Consider the following 18,898-nt stretch of genomic DNA (forward strand, 5'->3'; position numbering starts at 1 on the left):
CAGATGAGTTTTCCTGATACTCCCTTGTTTTTGGTCATACCCAGACTGTGCAGGAAGGGGAGAAGCTGATCCATGTGTGTTTGCAGTGGGAGCAGCACCAGTGGCTGCCTGTGACTGCCTGTCTCAGGGGCAGCTGCTGGGGCTGCCCTTGTCCATTTTTAACTTGGCACCTCTTGGGCACTGGTGGAAGGCTGGTGTCCTCAGGAAAGGAGCACTGGGATTGTCCCTCTCCCAGAGCAGGGTGTTTTTCTCCCTGGTAGGTTGTAACTACTGTTTGCAAAGCACTTAAGCAGCCTGTGTAATTACTACTAAGATGCTCCTTATCTGGCATTACAAAACCTCTGGCAAGTGGGTGACTGGGACAAGCTCCTTTCTGCTCCTCTGTGTCCTTCTCTGTGTTTTCCCCTCTCTGTCTGCTCCTCATTTCTCTCCCCTGCCCAGACACCCAAGCTTTGCAGCTTGGCAGGAGGCACATGGATGTCCCTACAGTTGTCCAAGTGTCTTGGGCCCATCCTAAAGGCTCATCCAGGCTGTCAGGACATGGGGATCACCAGGAAAAATTCTTGGTTTTGCCGTGGCTGAAGTTTTAATGCTGGCTTTCTCTTCCTGGGCTGCTATGGTTCAATCCTGTGCCCAGGGGTTGTGCCCCAGCTCCAGGAGCATCCTGGTGGGATCATCACCCCACCATGCACCACAATAAAGGAGATCATCTCCTGATTGTGCCTTCTCTTGGTCAGTGGGTCCACCTGTGGCTGGGGAGGGAGGAGATGGGGACAGGGTCAGCCAGTGGTCCTTCCCACCCTGAGATAGCTCTCTTCCCTTGCCAGTGCTTCCAGCTGCCTGCAGATATTTCCAGTCATAGATGGGATCACTGTCATTTAGAGCTGATAGAGGCAGCAGTGCAGAGGTGGGTGTTTAAAGGCCATTTTTCCATGCCAGTTACTTTTTCATTTTCAAAGCAACCTCCCCTGTCTTGAGCTTGCAGTTGTCTCCTGAATAATGTGATGGCATTAATCTCCCCTCTAAGGACATGCTTAGCTCAGTGGTTTTAGATCTGTAGCCCTCTAAATATTACCAGTGAGTGAAGGGGATTCCCTCTAGAGGGAACTTAAACCTATTAATAATGATTTGGCTGTCTCTTGTGCATATTTTACAGGTAGTGCTGATTCCCAGGGCTGCAGGGCGCCACTTGGTGATCTCTGGGGGTGCTGGTGAGGGTGCCTGAGGTGTGGGAGAGACAGAAGGTGGGTTTGGATGAGCACTATCCGTCTGCTGGGGGCCTGTGTCCCAGCCTGGCCAAATTCAGACCTTCCAGTAGCCTTTTGCTTTCAAGTGGGAGGTGCAGCAGATGTGTAGGTGGGGCTGATCCATCCACATTCCCTGCAGTGGTCGGAGAGGGGAAGGGAAGTGTTGGAGCGAGCAGGAGTGACTGCAAATCGCTGAGCTGTGCAATGCAATTTAGCATCCTGCCTCTAAATCCTCCTCCATCCATGCTTAACCCCCAGGGCTGGCTCACATGGAGGAGTGGAGCTGGCATGGTGCTGAGGAGGTGATTAATCAGCAGTGGTGGGTCTCTCCCTGCGCTGATGAGGAGTGAGAAGCAGGGGTGCCCACCCAAAGGGTGCCAGCAGGAGAGAGGAGCAGGGTGACCCATCTGTGATGTTTAGGATGTGGCTTCATCTCTGTGGGTTGAATGTTAGAGGTTTTGGAGCTCCTAGAATTGGGGACCAAGGTTCTTGCACAGAATCTTGAAGTATTTTCTGCATGACGGTGGATGCCTGCTCTTCCCCTTCCACCCTTTCCAAAGTGGTGTAAGGGAAATGTGTGAGCAATTTCTTGCTCTGTCACACCTGTGGTTTTGAGCTCTCCTCTTGTTTCTGAGCCATGGGCTTGGGACAGTTGATTTATCTGACATATGGGACTTGTGAACTGCCTGATCTTCACTGCTTGCACCTGCAGCCAGACCTATTCCACCCCCCAATAAATCAAACCCTGCTGTGGCTGTCTTCTGGGATCACTGACCCTTCCCTGTCCTCCAGATCTGTTTGCACTTCCTTGCTTATATTCAATCCTTCCATTGCATCCCTGCAAAATCTCACTGGAATTTAAAGGAAGAGTGCTGTAAGCCACTAATGGAGATGGTTTCATTCCCTCTCATCCCATCAGGTGCCTCCCTGACTTTCTGAGGTGCAGTGGTTCCCCAGGCAGTATCTGTGGAAAATAACTCTGAGCAGGGGGAAACCACCATCCCCAAACTGCACCAGGGGGTGTGTTTTGAAAAGCTTTTCAAACGTTTTCCCTTTCCTCCTGTAGCTCTCTTAGATTTGAAAAGTAAAGGTTTTCCCTGTCCCCTGGTTGTGCTCCCTGCCCGTCCTGGGGTCGGATCCGGCTCCGCAGGGCGCTCCGGGCTCCCAGCCACGCCGGGAGCTGCTTGGATGCTGATTGTGTTTGTCAGGGCAGCCGGATTAAGAGCACAGTGGCTAAGCCTCCTCACTGAGCCTCCTCTCCACTGGAGTCTGTGCCAGGGCATTGCTCAGAGACCCACGAGAAAAGAGCATTTTCCAGGGCTCTTTCTCCCGGGGTCCTTGATGGGCAGCTGTGGCTGAGCACCTGCCCAGTGATGGGAGCCTGCCAGCACCGATTTTGGGGGCCTGAGGTCTGTGTGTGAGACTCAGGTTGACATTTCCAGCTGGTGCCTTTTCAATAACCACTGTGGTTTTAAAAGGCACCTTAGCAGCGTCTAAAAATCAGGTTAAAAGGAAGTTTGACCCCAGCTGTCACCTTGCCAGGTCTTGTGGTTTTTTAAATTTTACCATCTTGTTTCTGTTTTTTGTTTTAGAGAAGCTGTTGGTCTCAAGGACTTGTTTTGTGCTTTTGGGCATGAACCTGCTTCCTTCTGTGGCTATGAGCTATCAGCTCTTCCACCACTGCTGGGGCTGTGCAGGGGTTTACTGGGCAGGATGCAGCCAGCACCCACTGTGCAGGGGAAAGCCCTGGGCAGGAGCATCCCCACCCTGCAGTATTGCCCCAGAGCCCTTGGCATGCTCCCCGTGGAGGGTTTGCTCTGGCAGTGAACTGGCAGAGCAGGATTCCTGCCTGCTTCCTGCCACAGTGGCAGTCCTTGGGGCAGGATGCTGCCCATCCCAGCCCCAGCTCACACCTGGCTGCTCCGGGGGTCCAGTGCTGGCCCCCTGCCTGGGCAGGCTTTGACGTGGCAGCCTGGGGAGACTCAGAGTCTGGCTGGAGATGCTGTCTCCAAAGCCTGGTCATTAAGTACCGGTAATTAAAAGCTCTTAGCAGAGAATGGACTAATGAAGCGCCCTTGGAAATGGCAGGTGATGTAGATGCAGAGCCCTCTTCCCTATTTCATGGAGGGTGGAGCAAGGATGGACACACAGTCCTGTCCATCAGCTGCTGGCTCTGGTGCTTGGCATCAAACCCACTGCTGCCATTTGCCCGCCCGTCACTGTGGGAATGCAGCTGCCAGCACCCTCTGCTCCTGGCAGGTGAAAGAAATGGAGAGGGAGTGGGATGGCACAGCCAGGTGCTGCATAATGCATTCCCAGCTCTCTGCATCCCTAGGCAGGGAGATGCAGGGAAGCCTTCCTCAGCACAAGCACATCCCTAAAATCAACAGACCTGGAGAAGTGCCCTGTCCTAAAACCCCAGAGGGGCTGTTGTCTCAGGGATGTTGGAGGGGCAGAAGGACTGAAGTGGAACAGACAGGACACACCTCAGGGGGGCTAAGGAGAGAAGGTGCAATCTCTCTTGGTCGTGCCTGGAGATCATCCATATGCACAAATATAAATTACAAATCAGTAAACCCAGGTGTTCCACCATGCCCAGCATGCCCAGATTGCTGGTGTGTCCTGGAGATGGTGAAGGAAGAGACAGTGATGGAGGCTGCAAGGAGACTGGCTGCCAACAGCACCTACAGAGGCCTGGCTGAAGCAGTGCCATGTTGGCAGGGTTGGGAAGCACTGCCTGGAGCAGGAGTTGCTGCTGGGAAGGGCACGGATGACAGGATTACCCTGCCAAGCCCCAGCCTGTAATCCACAGTGCCGCTCAGCCGGCCACGTTTAATCCTGTTAGGAGCCCAACTGGTGTCAGCTGGAAGGGTGCTCAGCCACGGTGCTGGCAGGGCACAGGGAGCTCTCCCTGGGAGGAGCAGGGACTCCTGCCCTTGTCCCCAGCACTGGTAGTGAGTCTGGGGACAATGCTGTTTGTCACTTCTTTTCCTTAAACACATTGGCCTCATCAGTCTGTCCCCTAGTTGGCTTCACCTTCTGGCAAGCAGTACTTATTGTTTTCCTTTTCTTTTTTCAAATGAGCCTTTCACAGGGAAGACAAAAATATTCCCAAGGTCCCTTTGGCTCCACGTGGACACTCCTGCATTCCCATCTCGGTGACCTTGGCTGGCGGCTCCTGGCTCAGCCTTGAGCCACCCAGCTGGCAGATTCCCCATGTCCCTCCCGTGTCCCTCCCTGCCAGCTGAGCTGGCCCATGGGGGCTCAGACCACCCCCCATTCTCTTCAGCAGATGCAGCTCCTGCTGGGCACAGGGAGGAATGGGGCTGCTTCTCCAAGTGCTTGAGGTACCAGAGGCTGGGGGCTCCCCTCCATAGCACCTGGGGAGGCACCTGCACTCCAGGTGCACCCACAGCCGGGATCCCACGGCACAGCTGTGTGCTGCACTCCTGCTGCATCCCCGGTGCCACAGCATTCTTGTGGCAAGCCCTGGCACGCCAGTGAGCTCGTGAGGACTCTGCTGGGGCTGTCAGGCTGGCAGAAACAACAGCAGCAGGTTGGCACTATCCCTGCCCTCTCATCCCATCCCTCTCTCTCAGGGCGCCGTGTGGAGCCGGGGAAGCAGGGATCCGCCATGCCCACGTTCCCAGCAGGATCCACGCCGAGGCCGCCTGCCGCCCCCTCGCCCCACTGAGGCCATGGAGCTGCTGCTGCTGCTGCTGCTGCCATCACCACAGGAATTTTGGCTCGGCAAGGGGACTCTTGGTGCCTCTGCCATGGTGACATGAAGCAGACGGCGAGGGACGCCGGACTGCTGGAGGGGAGAGAGCCTGCACAGGCGGCCTGCTAGTATTTTAATTTATTAGTAGTATTCAATTTGATTTTACCTGATCTTTTGTTGGTTGGTTGCTTGCTTCTTCCCCTCCCCGGGGCTCTTGAGGGGAGGGGGCAGGCAGGGGAGAGGGACCCCACCTCACCTAGCAGATGCAAGGATGACTGTGCTGGCCAGGGCCCGGCGGGGTATCTGGCAGCTCTCTCCACAGGTGGTGTTGCTCCTGCTCTTTGCCTTCTGCCTGCTCAGTGTTTTCGTCTCTGCTTATTATTTATATGGGTGGAAAAGGGGCTTGGAGCCCTCTGGGGACGTGGCGGGGCCGGACTGCGATGAGCCCAAGGTCGCCCCTTCCCGCTTGCTGCCACTGAAGACCCTCAAGGTGGCCGACTCCTCCCGCACGGACCCCTTGGTGCTGGTCTTCGTGGAGAGCCTCTACTCCCAGCTGGGCCAGGAGATTGTGGCCATTTTGGAGTCGAGTCGCTTCAAATACAGGACAGAGATTGCCCCGGGGAAGGGGGACATGCCCACGCTGACCGACAAGGACCGGGGACGCTTTGCGCTCATCATCTACGAGAACATCCTCAAGTACGTCAACCTGGACGCCTGGAACCGGGAGCTGCTGGACAAGTACTGCGTGGAGTACGGCGTGGGCATCATCGGCTTCTTCAAGGTAAGGGCAAACCAAATCCCATGGCCAGGCCAGATGTGAGCCCTGTGTCCTGCTCCCCCCCCAGGGACTTTGCCCTCCCCATGATTTCTGCAAGCAGCGTGAGTTGGTGTGGAGCACAGGCTTCTAGCAAAGAAGCTCTCTCGCTTTGGAAGGGCTATGTGGCCTTTGGAGATGTGGGGGGGAAAACCACACTTCTGGGATCAGTCCAGTTGCTTTTAGCACTTGTTTTCCAGCAGTGACCCGTGCTGGGGTTTGCTAAAAGCACAAATAGATATTTTGCTCAGCAGCCCTTCTCCTGCCCAGGGCTCCTAGCCTTGGTGCACTTTGCACACAGGACATGAGCAGGACTGAGTGTGTGAGGGGGATGAGGGCACTCCATTCATTCTCCAGAGAGGAAAGAGAGAACCCAGAACCTGGATCTCAAGGGGTGGTGAGCTGCTGCCTCTGTTGTTGTGGCTGTTGGCGAGCCCCTGCCTTGTCCCCAGTGTCCCATCTCCTGTAGCTCCCATTTTCCCCATGCAGGCAAATGAGAACAGCCTTCTGAGTGCCCAGCTGAAGGGCTTCCCACTCTTCCTCCACTCCAACCTGGCGCTGAAGGACTGCAGCATCAACCCCAAGTCGCCCCTGCTCTACATCACGCGGCCCAGTGAGGTGGAGAAGGGTGTGCTGCCCGGGGAGGACTGGACTGTCTTCCAGTCCAACCACTCCACCTATGAGCCTGTCCTCCTGGCCAAGACCAAGTCAGCTGAGTCCATCCCTCACATGAGCGTGGATGCTGCCCTGCACACCACCGTGATGCAGGACCTGGGCCTCCACGATGGCATTCAGAGGGTGCTCTTCGGCAACAACCTCAACTTCTGGCTGCACAAGTTGGTCTTTGTGGACTCTGTCTCCTTCCTGACGGGCAAGAGGTTGTCTCTGCCCCTTGACCGCTACATCCTGGTGGACATTGATGACATCTTTGTGGGCAAGGAGGGCACACGCATGAAGGTGGAAGATGTCAAGGTGCGTCTGTGCTCTCCTGGCTGGGTGGGCAGGGCTGGATACTTGTGCTTGCTCAGGGGTGCTCCAGAGATGAACTTTGCTGCTCCCCTGTCCCTGTGTGAGCCCCTCTGCGAAGCGCTCAGGGACATTGGTGCTTGCCCTGATGTGGCAGCTGTCCCTGAGGCCACGTGCTGAGGACACTTTGCTTTCTCTCCCCTTCTCCCAGGCACTGTTTGACACCCAGAACGAGCTGCGCACCCACATCCCGAACTTCACCTTCAACCTGGGATACTCAGGGAAATTCTTCCACACAGGTGAGGAGGGCAAGGGCACCACTTCTCCTGGGTGCTGTACAGCTGGTGCTGGGGCACCATTTGGTGCTCAGAGAGGGTACTGTCGGGGCTGTAGGAGAGTCCTCAGGCATCCCACCCTATTCTTCCATCACCTGGCCACCAAGAGGGGCTGGCCCTGCCCCAGCTGCTCACACAGCTCTCTGTGCTCAGTGCTGACAGCAAGTGTCATGTCGCAGGTACTGATGCTGAGGACGAAGGTGATGACCTGCTGCTGTCCTACGTGAAGGAGTTCTGGTGGTTCCCCCACATGTGGAGCCACATGCAGCCTCACCTCTTCCACAACCAGTCGGTTCTCGCTGAGCAGATGACCTTAAACAAGAAATTCGCTGTTGTGAGTAAGATGCTTCCAGTGGGGTTGCTTGTGGTGAGGGGAGGATGGTGGAAGAGGAGCAAAGAAGATTCCGAGGGAATGCCCCCTTCTTGCTGGAGCAGAGGGACCTGATGACATTAAGTCATGTCCCCCATGTTGCAGCTGTGTGGGTAAATCCATTTATACTCCAGTAACAAGAGCTAAAGGATTTATCTGCAGCAGCCAACTTGTTGCTGTGGCAGTGCTGCCCCAGTGGCTGTTCAAGGGGAGACTCTGTGCCCTGCAACCGTGCTCACCTGGCCTGGAACCGTGGGGATGCAGAGGTGCAGTGCAGGGGGATGCTCAGCCTGGCACCGTGTGACTCTGTGCTGGTGATGATGTGGGATTCTGGAGCCGTGGCTGTGCTGGGAGTCTCTGGCTGATGGAAACTCCCTCTACAGGCTGAACCGTCAGGGGCATGTTTGGTTGTAAAGGCAGGCTCTGACCTTCAGCTTGGTCTTGGGCTGTCCTTTGTGTGGCACTGACACCAGTTCATGCTGTGACTGACTGACAGCTGTCTTGAATCTGAACTGGTTAAACCAGACCTATTAATAATTGGATCCTATGGCCTAAGAGAGGGATCTTCAACCTAACTTGAATTTATTATCTGATAATTACAAGTGCTTAATTAGAGAGAGACTAGACCTTTCCTCCTTTGGATGGGCAATGTTCCAACTCAGAATTTCCAGGCCGTTTTGTATCTACTGATACAAACCAATCTGCAGACCTATATAGCTGTACCTCCTCATTCTTCACACAACAGCTTGGCTGTGGCTGTGCTGTGGGTGACAGCAGAAGACAGGGATGAGGATGGTCTGAATGAAGCAGGGGAGTGGGTGTCCACCCAGCATGGCTGCTCCTGGGCTCCCTTTCGTGGAGACAGCCAGGCTTAGGAGATGATGCAGAGGCACAACTAGACAGTTTTAGCTGGGAATGGAGAGGATTGGTTTGTGATTTTGGGGTCTCCAGTCACCCGTTCCACACTCTGTTCTCTGCAGGAGCATGGCATCCCCACCGACATGGGGTACGCTGTGGCCCCCCACCACTCGGGCGTGTACCCTGTGCACGTGCAGCTGTACGAGGCCTGGAAGCAGGTTTGGTCCATCAGGGTGACGAGCACGGAGGAATATCCCCACCTGAAACCCGCCCGCTACCGCCGCGGCTTCATCCACAACGGCATCATGGTGGGTGCTTCCCTTTGTCTCTGGGGCTTCTCTTCTCCTGCCTCTCCCACCAGAACCAGCACCTCGGGACATGGTTTCTGTGCAGCTCCACTTTGAGGGTGTTGTTCCCCCTTGCTCATCCTGCATGGGTGAAGCTTTTGTGAGGACAGTTTTTGGTGTTTCCATCTGTCCACGTCCTTCCCTTCTGTGTATTGATTCAAGGCAAGGGTGGTGAGGGGCAGTGGAACTGGTCCTGGCCTCCAAGTGGTGCAGGTCAGGTTCCCCCTTTTTGTTGGGAAGGGAAGGAGACCCAGCTCTCAAAGCCTGGAGGAGGCCATTTGGCCATTTCATTGCCCTGGCTCTCCACCTGCTCCATCCATATCTTTTTTCCTGCCCCAGGTACTCCCCCGGCAAACCTGTGGCCTGTTCACACACACCATTTTCTACAATGAATACCCTGGTGGCTCCAGTGAGCTGGACAAAATCATCAACGGGGGTGAACTGTTCCTGACTGTCCTCCTGAACCCTGTAAGTACTGCCCAGGGACAGACAGACAGGTGTCTTGCAGAGCTGTCCTGGCCCTGCTGTGGGAGATGTCCCCAGTGTCCTCAGCCAGGGTGGGGCCATTTGTGGGATGGCTGCTGGGTGAGGCTCCACTAACCCCTGCTCTGTCCTCTTGGCTTCAGATCAGCATCTTCATGACCCACCTGTCCAACTATGGCAACGACCGCCTGGGCTTGTACACCTTCAAGCACCTGGTCCGCTTCCTCAACTCCTGGACCAACTTGAAGCTGCAGACATTGCCCCCCGTGCAGCTGGCACAGAAATACTTCCAGATCTTTTCCGAGGAGAAGGACCCACTGTGGCAGGTACCCCTGTGCCTATAGTAGGGGGGCTGATCCTTTTTATTGTGCTGGGAGAGGGTAGTGGGGTACAGCTGGCCCTGCTTTGGGCCTCAGGTAGCTTCCAACCTGGATTTCTTTCTGGTTCCCAGGGTAAGCTGTGCCTTTTCACCTCTCCCTGGTTCTGCAGGCAGTGCCAGAAAGGGGTTTGTCCTGTAGACCTGGAGATAAGCCTGGTCTTTGTCCTGTCTGCTGAGCAGAGTGGCCTCCCCTGTGTCTGCTGAGGCTGGAGGGGCTGAGCAGTGGTGTTGGGTCCCATCCAGGCTGCTCTGTCTCTGATCCTCCACTCTGTATTTCAGGATCCCTGTGAAGACAAACGACACAAGGACATTTGGTCCAAAGAAAAGACCTGTGACCGATTCCCGAAGCTTCTTATCATTGGGCCTCAAAAAACAGGTGATTCCCTTCACCTTCAGTTTTCTGTGAGCATGCTGGGGGACTTGACAGGACCCACAAAGAGCCTCTGTCAGCCCTCCTGCCCTGAAGCAGAGCTTGGAGGGAGGTTTGGCCTGTGTCAGCTCCCTCGTTCTATCTATTCAAAGGAACAACTGCCCTTTATCTCTTCCTGGGGATGCACCCGGACCTGAGCAGCAACTACCCCAGCTCAGAGACCTTTGAGGAGATACAGTTCTTCAATGGACACAACTACCACAAGGGCATCGACTGGTAGGTCTCTGCATTGTGGGGACAGTGCTGGGAGTGCCCATAACTTTGGGAAGGCGAGCACTGGTGCTGTGAGGTTTCCCTTCTGAGTGTCTGAGATGTCACCTGTGAGGGCGGTGCTGGGGCCATCTTGTGGTGCCTGTCTGCCAGCCTCACACTGTGCCTCCCCCAGGTACATGGAATTCTTCCCCATCCCCTCCAACACCACCTCTGACTTCTACTTCGAGAAAAGTGCCAACTACTTTGACTCTGAAGTGGCTCCCCGGCGAGCTGCAGCCCTGCTGTCCAAGGCCAAAATCATCACCATCCTCATCAACCCTGCAGATCGAGCCTACTCCTGGTATCAGGTCAGCCTCTGCCTCTCCCCTGGGTGGGGCAGTCCTGTGGGATGGTGGGCTTGGTTTGGGATGTGGGGTGACTGTGGCTGAACGTGATGCGTGAGGATGCATCGTGGTGGCCTGGGAGCTGCCGCACCTCGTGGGCAGCCCAGGATTTGGGTTACCCCGGTGACAAACCTGCCTTGCTCCTGCCTGACAGCACCAGCGAGCTCACGATGACGTGGTTGCCCTGAAGTACACATTCCACGAGGTGATCACGGCGGGGCCCGAGGCCGGGCCGCGGCTGCGGGCGCTGCAGAGCCGCTGCCTGGTGCCGGGCTGGTACGCCACCCACATCGAGCGCTGGCTCAACATTGATTATCTGCTGCTGTGGAATGCAACAGGTGGATCTGTGATTGGTCTCATGTGGTTGTTTGTAATTAATGGCCAATCACAGTCAGCTGGCTCAGACAGGGAGTCCGAGCCACAAGCCTTTGTTATTATTCCTTTTTCTTCTATTCTTAGCTAGCCTTCTGATGAAATCCTTTCTTCTATTCTTTTAGTATAGTTCAAATGTAATATATATCATAAAATAATAAATCAAGCCTTCTGAAACATAGAGTCAGATCCTCCTCTCTTCCCTCATCCTAAGACCCCTGTGAACACTGTCACAGCAACCAGTCCTACAGCCCTCACCCAGGCAAGGATGTGGGGGAAAGAGATCTTGGATCCAAGGTCTGCTGTGGAGTTGTTCCCATGGGAGCTGTTTTTCTTACACTGTACAAACTACGGGGAGAGGAGGAAAAGTGCTTGGAGAAGGGGCAGAGGAGAGGTGCTGTGCAAGAAGGGAGCCTGGTGATGGATAAGATACAAAGATGGCCTTGTGTGGGTTGTCACAGCAGGGTTGAAAGGGAGTGGGGCAGAAGGCTGTGGGTGGCTCTGCAGGGTCACCCAACACTCACCCTCACTCTTGGCCACAGACCCCTGGGGCTGCCCTGTCTGGTGTCACCATGGCATTGAACAGGACAAAAATAGCAGGTGAAGCTGCCCAAAGTTCAAGCTGTCTGCAGGGAAAATGGGAGCTGGATGCCAGCCCTGCTGTGACCCACACAGTGCAGCACTGCTGGAGAGCATGGGATCAATCCCTGAATGATTTTTCCACTGTTGATTAACCTTATAAAGTCTTATTAGTTGCCTGCTGCTAGTGTAATTGCTGTGTTGCAATCCCAGCTGCCTGTGGGTTGGGTAGCCCTGAGCAGAAGCTCTGATGTTGTCCTGGGTGGTTCCTGGCCCTGGCTTTAGTTGCATTTCATTTTCCAGCAGCCAGTATAAGGGAGCACCAGGGCACATTGGTATTTAGCAGGTGTCCTGGTGGCAGATTTGGCTCCAAGGTGATCTAAGGTGTGTTAAAGGTGTCCTCTTGCCTCAGGAGAGCAGGGCTGGGAGCCAGTGACACCTCACCCCTGTGCCTTGCTCCCTGTAGATCCTGGTGCTGGATGGCAAGCTGCTCCGAACAGAACCCGCCAAGGTGATGGACACGGTCCAGAAATTCCTCGGCGTGACCAACTTCATCGATTATCACAAGACCCTGGCGTGAGTCCTTCCCCAGCTTCTCCTTCCTCCACCCTGCCATTGCTGCCATGCACTGTATTGCCCTGGGGACCCTGCCCCAGAGCAGCCCCCAGCCCTGGCCTCTCCACAGAGCTGCTGGTGAGCTGGATGAGGCTGAGCTTTCACCTGAGACTTATCCAGACACCACAGTGAGGTCACTCCAGGCAGCCCAAGAGCAGCCCTGGGCTCCTGGAGCAGATTTCAGCATTTGTGACACAGATGATGGTATTGAGCCCTGGCACTCCATCTCATAAATGCTTGAGAGCAGCTGCAGGCTGTGTGGCACCTCTGGAGGTGTCACCTTGCTCTGAGCCTTCCATTAAACTCCACTGTTGGAAGTCTCCAGAGCTCCTAGAGAAATAATAATTTACCTCTGCCATGGCTTGCCTAGGTATGTGTCCACCCAGGTGCTGTGGGGCACTTGAGGGCATCCAGGGACAAAAGTGCCACAGAAAATGGTAATTAAACCCAGGTAGACTCTGCTCCCTCATCGGGGCAATGAATGAGCCTTGGACTGCTTATTGCACAGCTGCAGGGGGAGCCTGTGGTACCAGGGGGTTGATGACAAGATGTTAGCTGGGCTGTGGATTCCAGAGGTGGAGAAGTGCCCTGTGCAGGGCTGGACAGCAGTGGGACCTGCTGGACAGGATGTCCATGTAAGGTGTGAGGGGATAAGAGGGCTGAGGCAGAGCTCTCACTTCACAGGTTTGATCCAAAGAAAGGATTCTGGTGTCAGCTTCTGGATGGAGGGAAAACGAAATGCTTGGGAAAGAGCAAAGGGAGGAAGTACCCCGAGATGGATTCAGATGTGAGTATGCAGAAAGCCTCCTGGGCTGGTCCTGAGCAGGGCTGTGCTGGGCTGGTGAGCTCCAGGCTGGTCCCCTGACTCTCCTCTTTGCTCTCCCGTTGCAGTCACGCTCCTTCCTGCGAGACTATTACAGGGACCATAACATAGAGCTCTCCAAGCTCCTGTACAAAATGGGGCAGACTCTGCCCACCTGGCTGCGGGAGGAGCTGCAGAGCACCAGGTAGCTGCTGCTGCCACCCCCCAGCAATACCTGAGCGGGGCTGACCCTGTGCCAGCAGGACCTTCTCAGCAATACCTGGCCTTGGAGGGGACCCCAGGAGCATCACTGGAGCCTTGGAGGGGATCCCCAGGAGCGTATGGCTGCACCAGAGGCTTGGAGAGGACCCCCAGGAGCAGAGCTCCACTGGAGGCTGTCTGAGCAGTGATCCAACTCTGCAATCCCTGTGCTCCCACCTCTCTGCCTGCCCCACACCTGTATCTCTTTCATTTTATTTTTCCTTTTTAATTCCTCATCCCTTCCCGCCCTGCTCTGGCATAGGGAAGTGGCACAAATTCCCCCTTTCTCTGCTCAAAAATGGGTTCCAACTGCATTGGGCCTGACAGCAGCACCAGAGCTGTCCCTCACTTCCTGGTCCAAGGGTGGAGGAGCTGTTCTGGGTGCACTGGTGGTGACTTTGCTGAGCTGGAGCAGAGGGATGGAGCTGGTGGAGACCCAAAGCACAGAGGAAACCAGATCCACTCCTGCCATCAGCCTCGTGGCAGGAAACAGAGGAGTTTGCTGGATTCCCCCAGCACCTACTTGGAAAAGCTGAGAACAAGGTGGATTTTTCTTCAAAGACTGGGGCACAATTTCTTTTGTCATCTCTCTCATCATATTCCAGCTCCTCAACCTCTGGCTCCCCCTCCATGGGCAGTGTGGTGGGAATGTGGCCTAGCAGGAGAAGGGGCTGGCATGCTGGTCTGGGCATACTGGTCCCAGTATGCTCATGACCCCCAAGCCCTTCCTGCACTCTTGTACACATGTGGTGTTTCCTGTGGTAAAGCCAAGTGGTGCCCAGCACACCCTGGCATGGAGGAGAGCTCGGGGACAGAGCAGACATTGGGATAAAGGCAATCAGAAGAATGCTGAGAGAACTTCAAACCTCTTGAATATTAAAAACGAAAGTATTTTAATAATGCTGGGTTTTACGGGGGTGGGGGGGGTGTTCATTTGGTTCCCATTTTGCAGGGTGGTGTTTTTCTTCAGTGCCAGGATTTGTACCTAAACCCCGAGGGTTTTACGTGGTCTCTTTGGTTGTTAGACGTGACATGGACAGAGGTCAGTGGGGAAACTGGAGGGTTTCCCAGTGGGAGACACATCTTTGTACCGGTGGGGCTGCACAGAGCTGCAGCCTCTCCCACGCCCTGGGATTGCTGGCACAGGAGGCTGAGCCATCACAGGTTTCCTGGGATAGGGGCCCACAGTTCCCCTTGGATGGAGCTGCCCTGCAGGGTGTGGGATGGCAGTGGCTCCATGGCAGGGGAGGCAATGCCCAGTGCTGCCCCTTTGGGGCCAGGGCAGTGGGGTGGATGTCTCACTGCCCTGCTGGCAGCAGCGTTCCCACCTGGATGTTTCACAGGAGCCCCTTTGGCCACATCTGGGGCCATGGGGCTGTGCTGGGGAGGCTCCCAAGCACTGGTGTAGGGTCCTCTTGAACCAACTGCTAATAAATGGGGGGGCTCTGGTTTTATTTGCTGTTGTTGCCTGTGTCTCTCCTCGCTGACATGATCCAGCCCTGCCCCTGGGGGTCCTGGCTGCCTTTGGGCCCATCTCTGGGGGGTTTGGAAGGGGGTGTGTGGGAGCAGCTCTCCATGCACGAGGTGGCAGCAGCTCTCCAGTCCCGGATCCGTGCTCGCTGCACAGCGCCCACAGCCTCCTCCTCCTCCCGGGACAGCCTCCAGCGCCGACTGCCTTAGCGCTGGGGAGGGACTGGGGGGCCGGGGGTCCCTGCTGGCCTTCTCCCCCTGCCCCATGATCCATTCCGTGCCTGCCCCAGCCTGCCCGCCCGTCTGCTGCCTCCCCGCTGCCTTCCTGCCCGGCCCCTGCCGAGCGCTGCAGGAAACCAAGACGGAGCCTAATGAATCCCAGACGGGTCTGTTTGAACCTGTCCGAGTGACAAACGACGTGTGGTGCCGAAGGAGCCGCCGGATGGAGGGAGGAGAGGGGGCTGCAGGGGGAGATCTGGGGGGAACGATGCAGCTGCTTGCCCAGAAGAGGAGGCTGCTCATTCTTTGGAGCTCATTCCCTGGAGCACATCCTGGCCATGCACCCACCACGGTTCCCTTCCTTGTGTCCCCATGCCCAGGAAGAAGCAGTGTGGCCTCCAGCCCCCAGATGATGTGCAAGGAAACCTCCATCTTGGCCCTGGGCTGCCCCAGGTGGGTCCAGCTGGTGCTCAGCTTAGTCCTGAATTAATTGCTTGTTAATTAAAAGGATCATAAGCACAGTTCAGCCCCATGCCATGGCCATGGGGTGCCCGGGAGGATGAGGAGGTCTCTGCCCTCCCACAGCCACGGGAGAGCCCTGTGTGAGGGAGGATCTGTCCCCCTTGCCTGTCACCCGCCTTGGCACCAGTGGTGTTTTTTAGCTTCTGCCAAAAATGTGCAAAGTTGGCAAAATCCTTTCTGGGCTGAGCAAGGGCCAGAGGCTGGGCAGCTGCAGCCAGCAGGCTCAAACCCTCACTGCCCCAGGAATGCACAAACCCTCACTGCCCCTGGACTGCAGGGGTTGTCTGGGCTGTCCCTGCTGCAGCCTTGTCCTGCAGCCCCCTACCAGAGACCCCAAGGCAGCCCCTGCCCAGCTCTGAGCTTCCATGAGCTGCATGGGGCACTGGGTGGCAGTCAGCAGCTTCCTGGGGCTCCCAGAGGAGCAGCTGAGGATGCTCCTGGCAGCCCCAGCCTGCAGGCAGGACCACGGTGGCCATGGTGAGGGCTGGCTTTCCAGCCCACAAACTGCTGTGGGGTTGGGTCCGTCCTTGATGGCTGCATTCTGCACCTTGATTCATCCTGCAGCGTGCCCTGACACGTCCCATATCCTCGTCCTGACACATCCCACCTCTGTGCCCCAACGTGTCCTGTATCCTCCTGGCTGTTGGGATGTGCCAGGGAATCCCTGCTGGAAATGTCTGCAGGAGGGACATGGAGCCCAGCTGTGCCTGGGCTGCTCTTCCCATGGGGTCAGGGAGTGCTGGTGGTGCCACAGCCCACCCAGGGACCAGGAGGGATGTGGGCAGGAGGGATGCAGGGAAGGAATGGTGCTGGCAGCAGGATGCAGGGAAGGGGGGATGCAGGGCTCACCTGGCTGGGCACAGGGCTGGAGGCTGCTGGCTGCAGGCAGTGGGGTAACTGATGAGGATGTGCCACTGAATGCAGACACTGAATGCAGGGACCTGTGGTCCCCTGACCCTCTCCTTGTCCCCAGCACAGCTGTACAGACCAGACCTGGATCCCACCCCTACGTGCCTCACTTGATTTGAGACCCCCAGCCCTGGGAAGGAGGGGCTGGAGAGGGGTTTTGCAGGGAATGAGGTGGCAGTGGCAGCTTTTGGGGTGCATGTACATCCAGCCAGCTCCTCCTGCCTGCTGCCAGCAGGGCCCTGGCTCCATGTGGCTGTTGGGATGCCAACCCCTGCAGAGGGGTATTGTGCCTTCCATCATCTGGTGAGCAGGGTGGGGGGGGGGACAAAAGACAAAACTCTTGGATGACTTAAAAGCCATCTCCTGTGTTGGCTCCCCAAAGCAGATGGAGGTGGGGGTGCTCAGCAGTTTTTGGGTGGGATGGGTTCCTCCTCCATTCACTCTGTGCTCTCCCCAGCCTTCTCAGCCTGCTGAGCCTCGACATTTAAATCAAGCTTTGCAATGAGACTCAACAGAAATCAGAATTATTTCAATCAAATTGTATCTATACCACGGGTTTAGGTTGAAGGAATCTCACTGTCACTCCCCCATCTCTGCTCCTCCAAAGAGGCACACAGAAGGGCCAGAGCCCAGCCAGCACTGGCCTGTCCTAGACCTTGGCTCTGGAATCCATGGGGGAGTCAGGACAGGCCATGGACACTGCTCTCTCACAGGCTGTGTCTGCACCCAGTCAATAACAGAGATCCCTGACCATGAGGAGCCCCTGCTCCCTGAGAAAGGTGTCCCCAGCCCAGGGGAGGGTAAAAGCAGATACTGCAAATAATTCATACTGTGGCAGGACTGTGAACACAGCAGTGGCTTCACCTTCTTCCACAGCCCTTTGCTGCAAGCTGGGGGCCTCCCAGGGGATCTTGTCATGGACAGGGAGGTGGCAGAGGTGCTGCTGGTGAGGCTCTGGCTGGGGTCATGCTCGTGCTGGGGTGATGAGACCCTCATGGAAGGTCAGACTGGGGGCTGTTGGAAGCCTCCTGAGGCCCCACGTGGTGTCACACAGTGCTGTGTGCTGGGAGGGGACTGTGGCCATGCCAGGCCCCCCTGGAGAGCTGTGTCCCTTCGCATCCCCCCCACAGCTGCTGGGATGTGACCTTGGCTCTGCAGCCCTGACCCTGCTCCATCCTTGTCATGGGACCTGTGACTGGAGAGGGATGATGCCTTGGGGGGGGGAACAGTGCAAGTCAGCAAGTCCTTGAATAAAAGCCATGCAAAATATTTCTTTTAATGCCTCTCATGATTTTGAAGTGACATATTTACACTTTGTGATAAAACAAGACTAAATCCCAGTGTCTGAAAAAGTCAATGTATTTCTGTTACATGTTCATCTACCCTTTGACTACAAAGTTGATATAAATGCTTTTGTAGATCTACATTTTCCTGTAGAGATTTATAGCTCTTGTTTCAAAGATACAAATGTATAGAATGTCTCCTGTACATGCAAAGACATTTATATATAAGGTATTTACAACGCCTAAGACTGTAAACACAAATTGCCCATTTAAATGTCACAGCCCAAATCAGAAAATGCTGGGGATGCAAAATAGACTTGAAATGTCAAAGGACAGATGACGAAAAGATGTTTCTTCCATCTGGGAAAATTCTTATAACCAATTTCCATTAATCCCAGCTTTCCGGTGCCTGCAGTTAACCCCGTTCTGTGAGTGCTGTTTGTTCAGAGATGTGCTGATGGGCAGCTGGGCCCCTCCAGCCCCCAGAGCTCCTGGGCTGGTGCCCCCCTCAGCATGCCCCCCATCCCAGCCCTGCTGCTGCCCTCCCTCCCCACCTGCAGCCCCTCACCCTGCATCCCGCTGCCCTCCTGAAGGCGCCTTTGTCCTTTCCCGTGTTTGTTATTGGAACCAGGTGTGGGAGCAGCTCTGGGCCTGGGGGCAGCAGGGGCTGCTTCCCAGGGCTCTGGAGGCAGGGAAGCACTGGCTTGTTCCCCCCCCCCCCCCCCAAGGGGTTGCAGGGGCACAAGAGGATGAAGTCAGCACCAAAGGGGTGACCCGAAGTCCTCTGGCTCCTGCTGGAAGTACCAATGGCTGGCAAAGCTGGAACCAGACAGTTTTTGCATGAGTGGAAAAAGATAAAGGCTGATAAGGAGGATCTGGTTTAATAATGCAGGGGCCAGCTGGGAGGCAGGCTGGGAGGCAGGCTGGGGTGTTCTCTCACGTCAGGAGGCCGAGGATGAGGAAGGGCTATGAGGGGATGCTGAGCCCTAAAGAAAAGTGAAGGCAGACACTAAACAAGGCTCCAGACTCTGAGGGAGGGCAAAGGGTGACAAAGATGTGTGTGATTCTGGCTGTCCTGGCAACTTTTCCTTGAGCAAATCCAGCTTCTGGCCATGTCAATGCAGATGAAACTTGTCTGAGCTCACAGAGAGGCAAATCCCATGCTGGTACCAGCACATTCCCACTGCCAGGGGGCTGGCACTGCTGTGAGGGTGGATCTCAGCCCACACAGTCTGTAATTTTCAACTGTTTTAATACTTCTCCTTGTCATTTTAAGACCCGTGGGGACTCGGTGCCCTTTGTCTGCTGGTGCTTTCAGGT

The 18,898-nt window shown here is 55.7% G+C and overlaps 1 protein-coding gene across 1 annotated transcript; it reads left to right on the forward strand.

Annotated features, from left to right (window-relative positions):
* Positions 1 to 4,849: 4,849 nt before the first annotated feature.
* On the forward strand, positions 4,850 to 14,072 carry NDST1 (N-deacetylase and N-sulfotransferase 1). The gene is made up of 14 exons (XM_005418734.2): positions 4,850 to 5,749; positions 6,272 to 6,754; positions 6,960 to 7,047; positions 7,263 to 7,417; positions 8,434 to 8,619; positions 8,998 to 9,126; positions 9,285 to 9,467; positions 9,800 to 9,896; positions 10,043 to 10,166; positions 10,336 to 10,510; positions 10,701 to 10,892; positions 11,964 to 12,073; positions 12,797 to 12,899; positions 13,004 to 14,072. The coding sequence occupies exons 1-14, from the start codon at positions 5,240 to 5,242 to the stop codon at positions 13,121 to 13,123; spliced, it is 2,655 nt and encodes an 884-aa protein (XP_005418791.1). The 5' UTR covers positions 4,850 to 5,239; the 3' UTR covers positions 13,124 to 14,072.
* The last annotated feature ends 4,826 nt before the right edge of the window (positions 14,073 to 18,898 follow it).

The sequence above is a fragment of the Geospiza fortis genome, unplaced genomic scaffold (assembly GCF_000277835.1).
Source record: "Geospiza fortis unplaced genomic scaffold, GeoFor_1.0 scaffold55, whole genome shotgun sequence".
In the NCBI taxonomy this organism is placed as follows: domain Eukaryota; kingdom Metazoa; phylum Chordata; class Aves; order Passeriformes; family Thraupidae; genus Geospiza; species Geospiza fortis.

Coding starts and splice junctions, on each gene's coding strand:
- NDST1 (XM_005418734.2), top strand. CDS start 5,240: ATGACTGTGCTGGCCAGGGCCCGGCGGGGTATCTGGCAGCTCTCTCCA. Junction 10,167..10,335: donor TACCACAAGGGCATCGACTG/GTAGGTCTCTGC, acceptor TGCCTCCCCCAG/GTACATGGAATTCTTCCCCA. Junction 12,074..12,796: donor GATTATCACAAGACCCTGGC/GTGAGTCCTTCC, acceptor CTCACTTCACAG/GTTTGATCCAAAGAAAGGAT.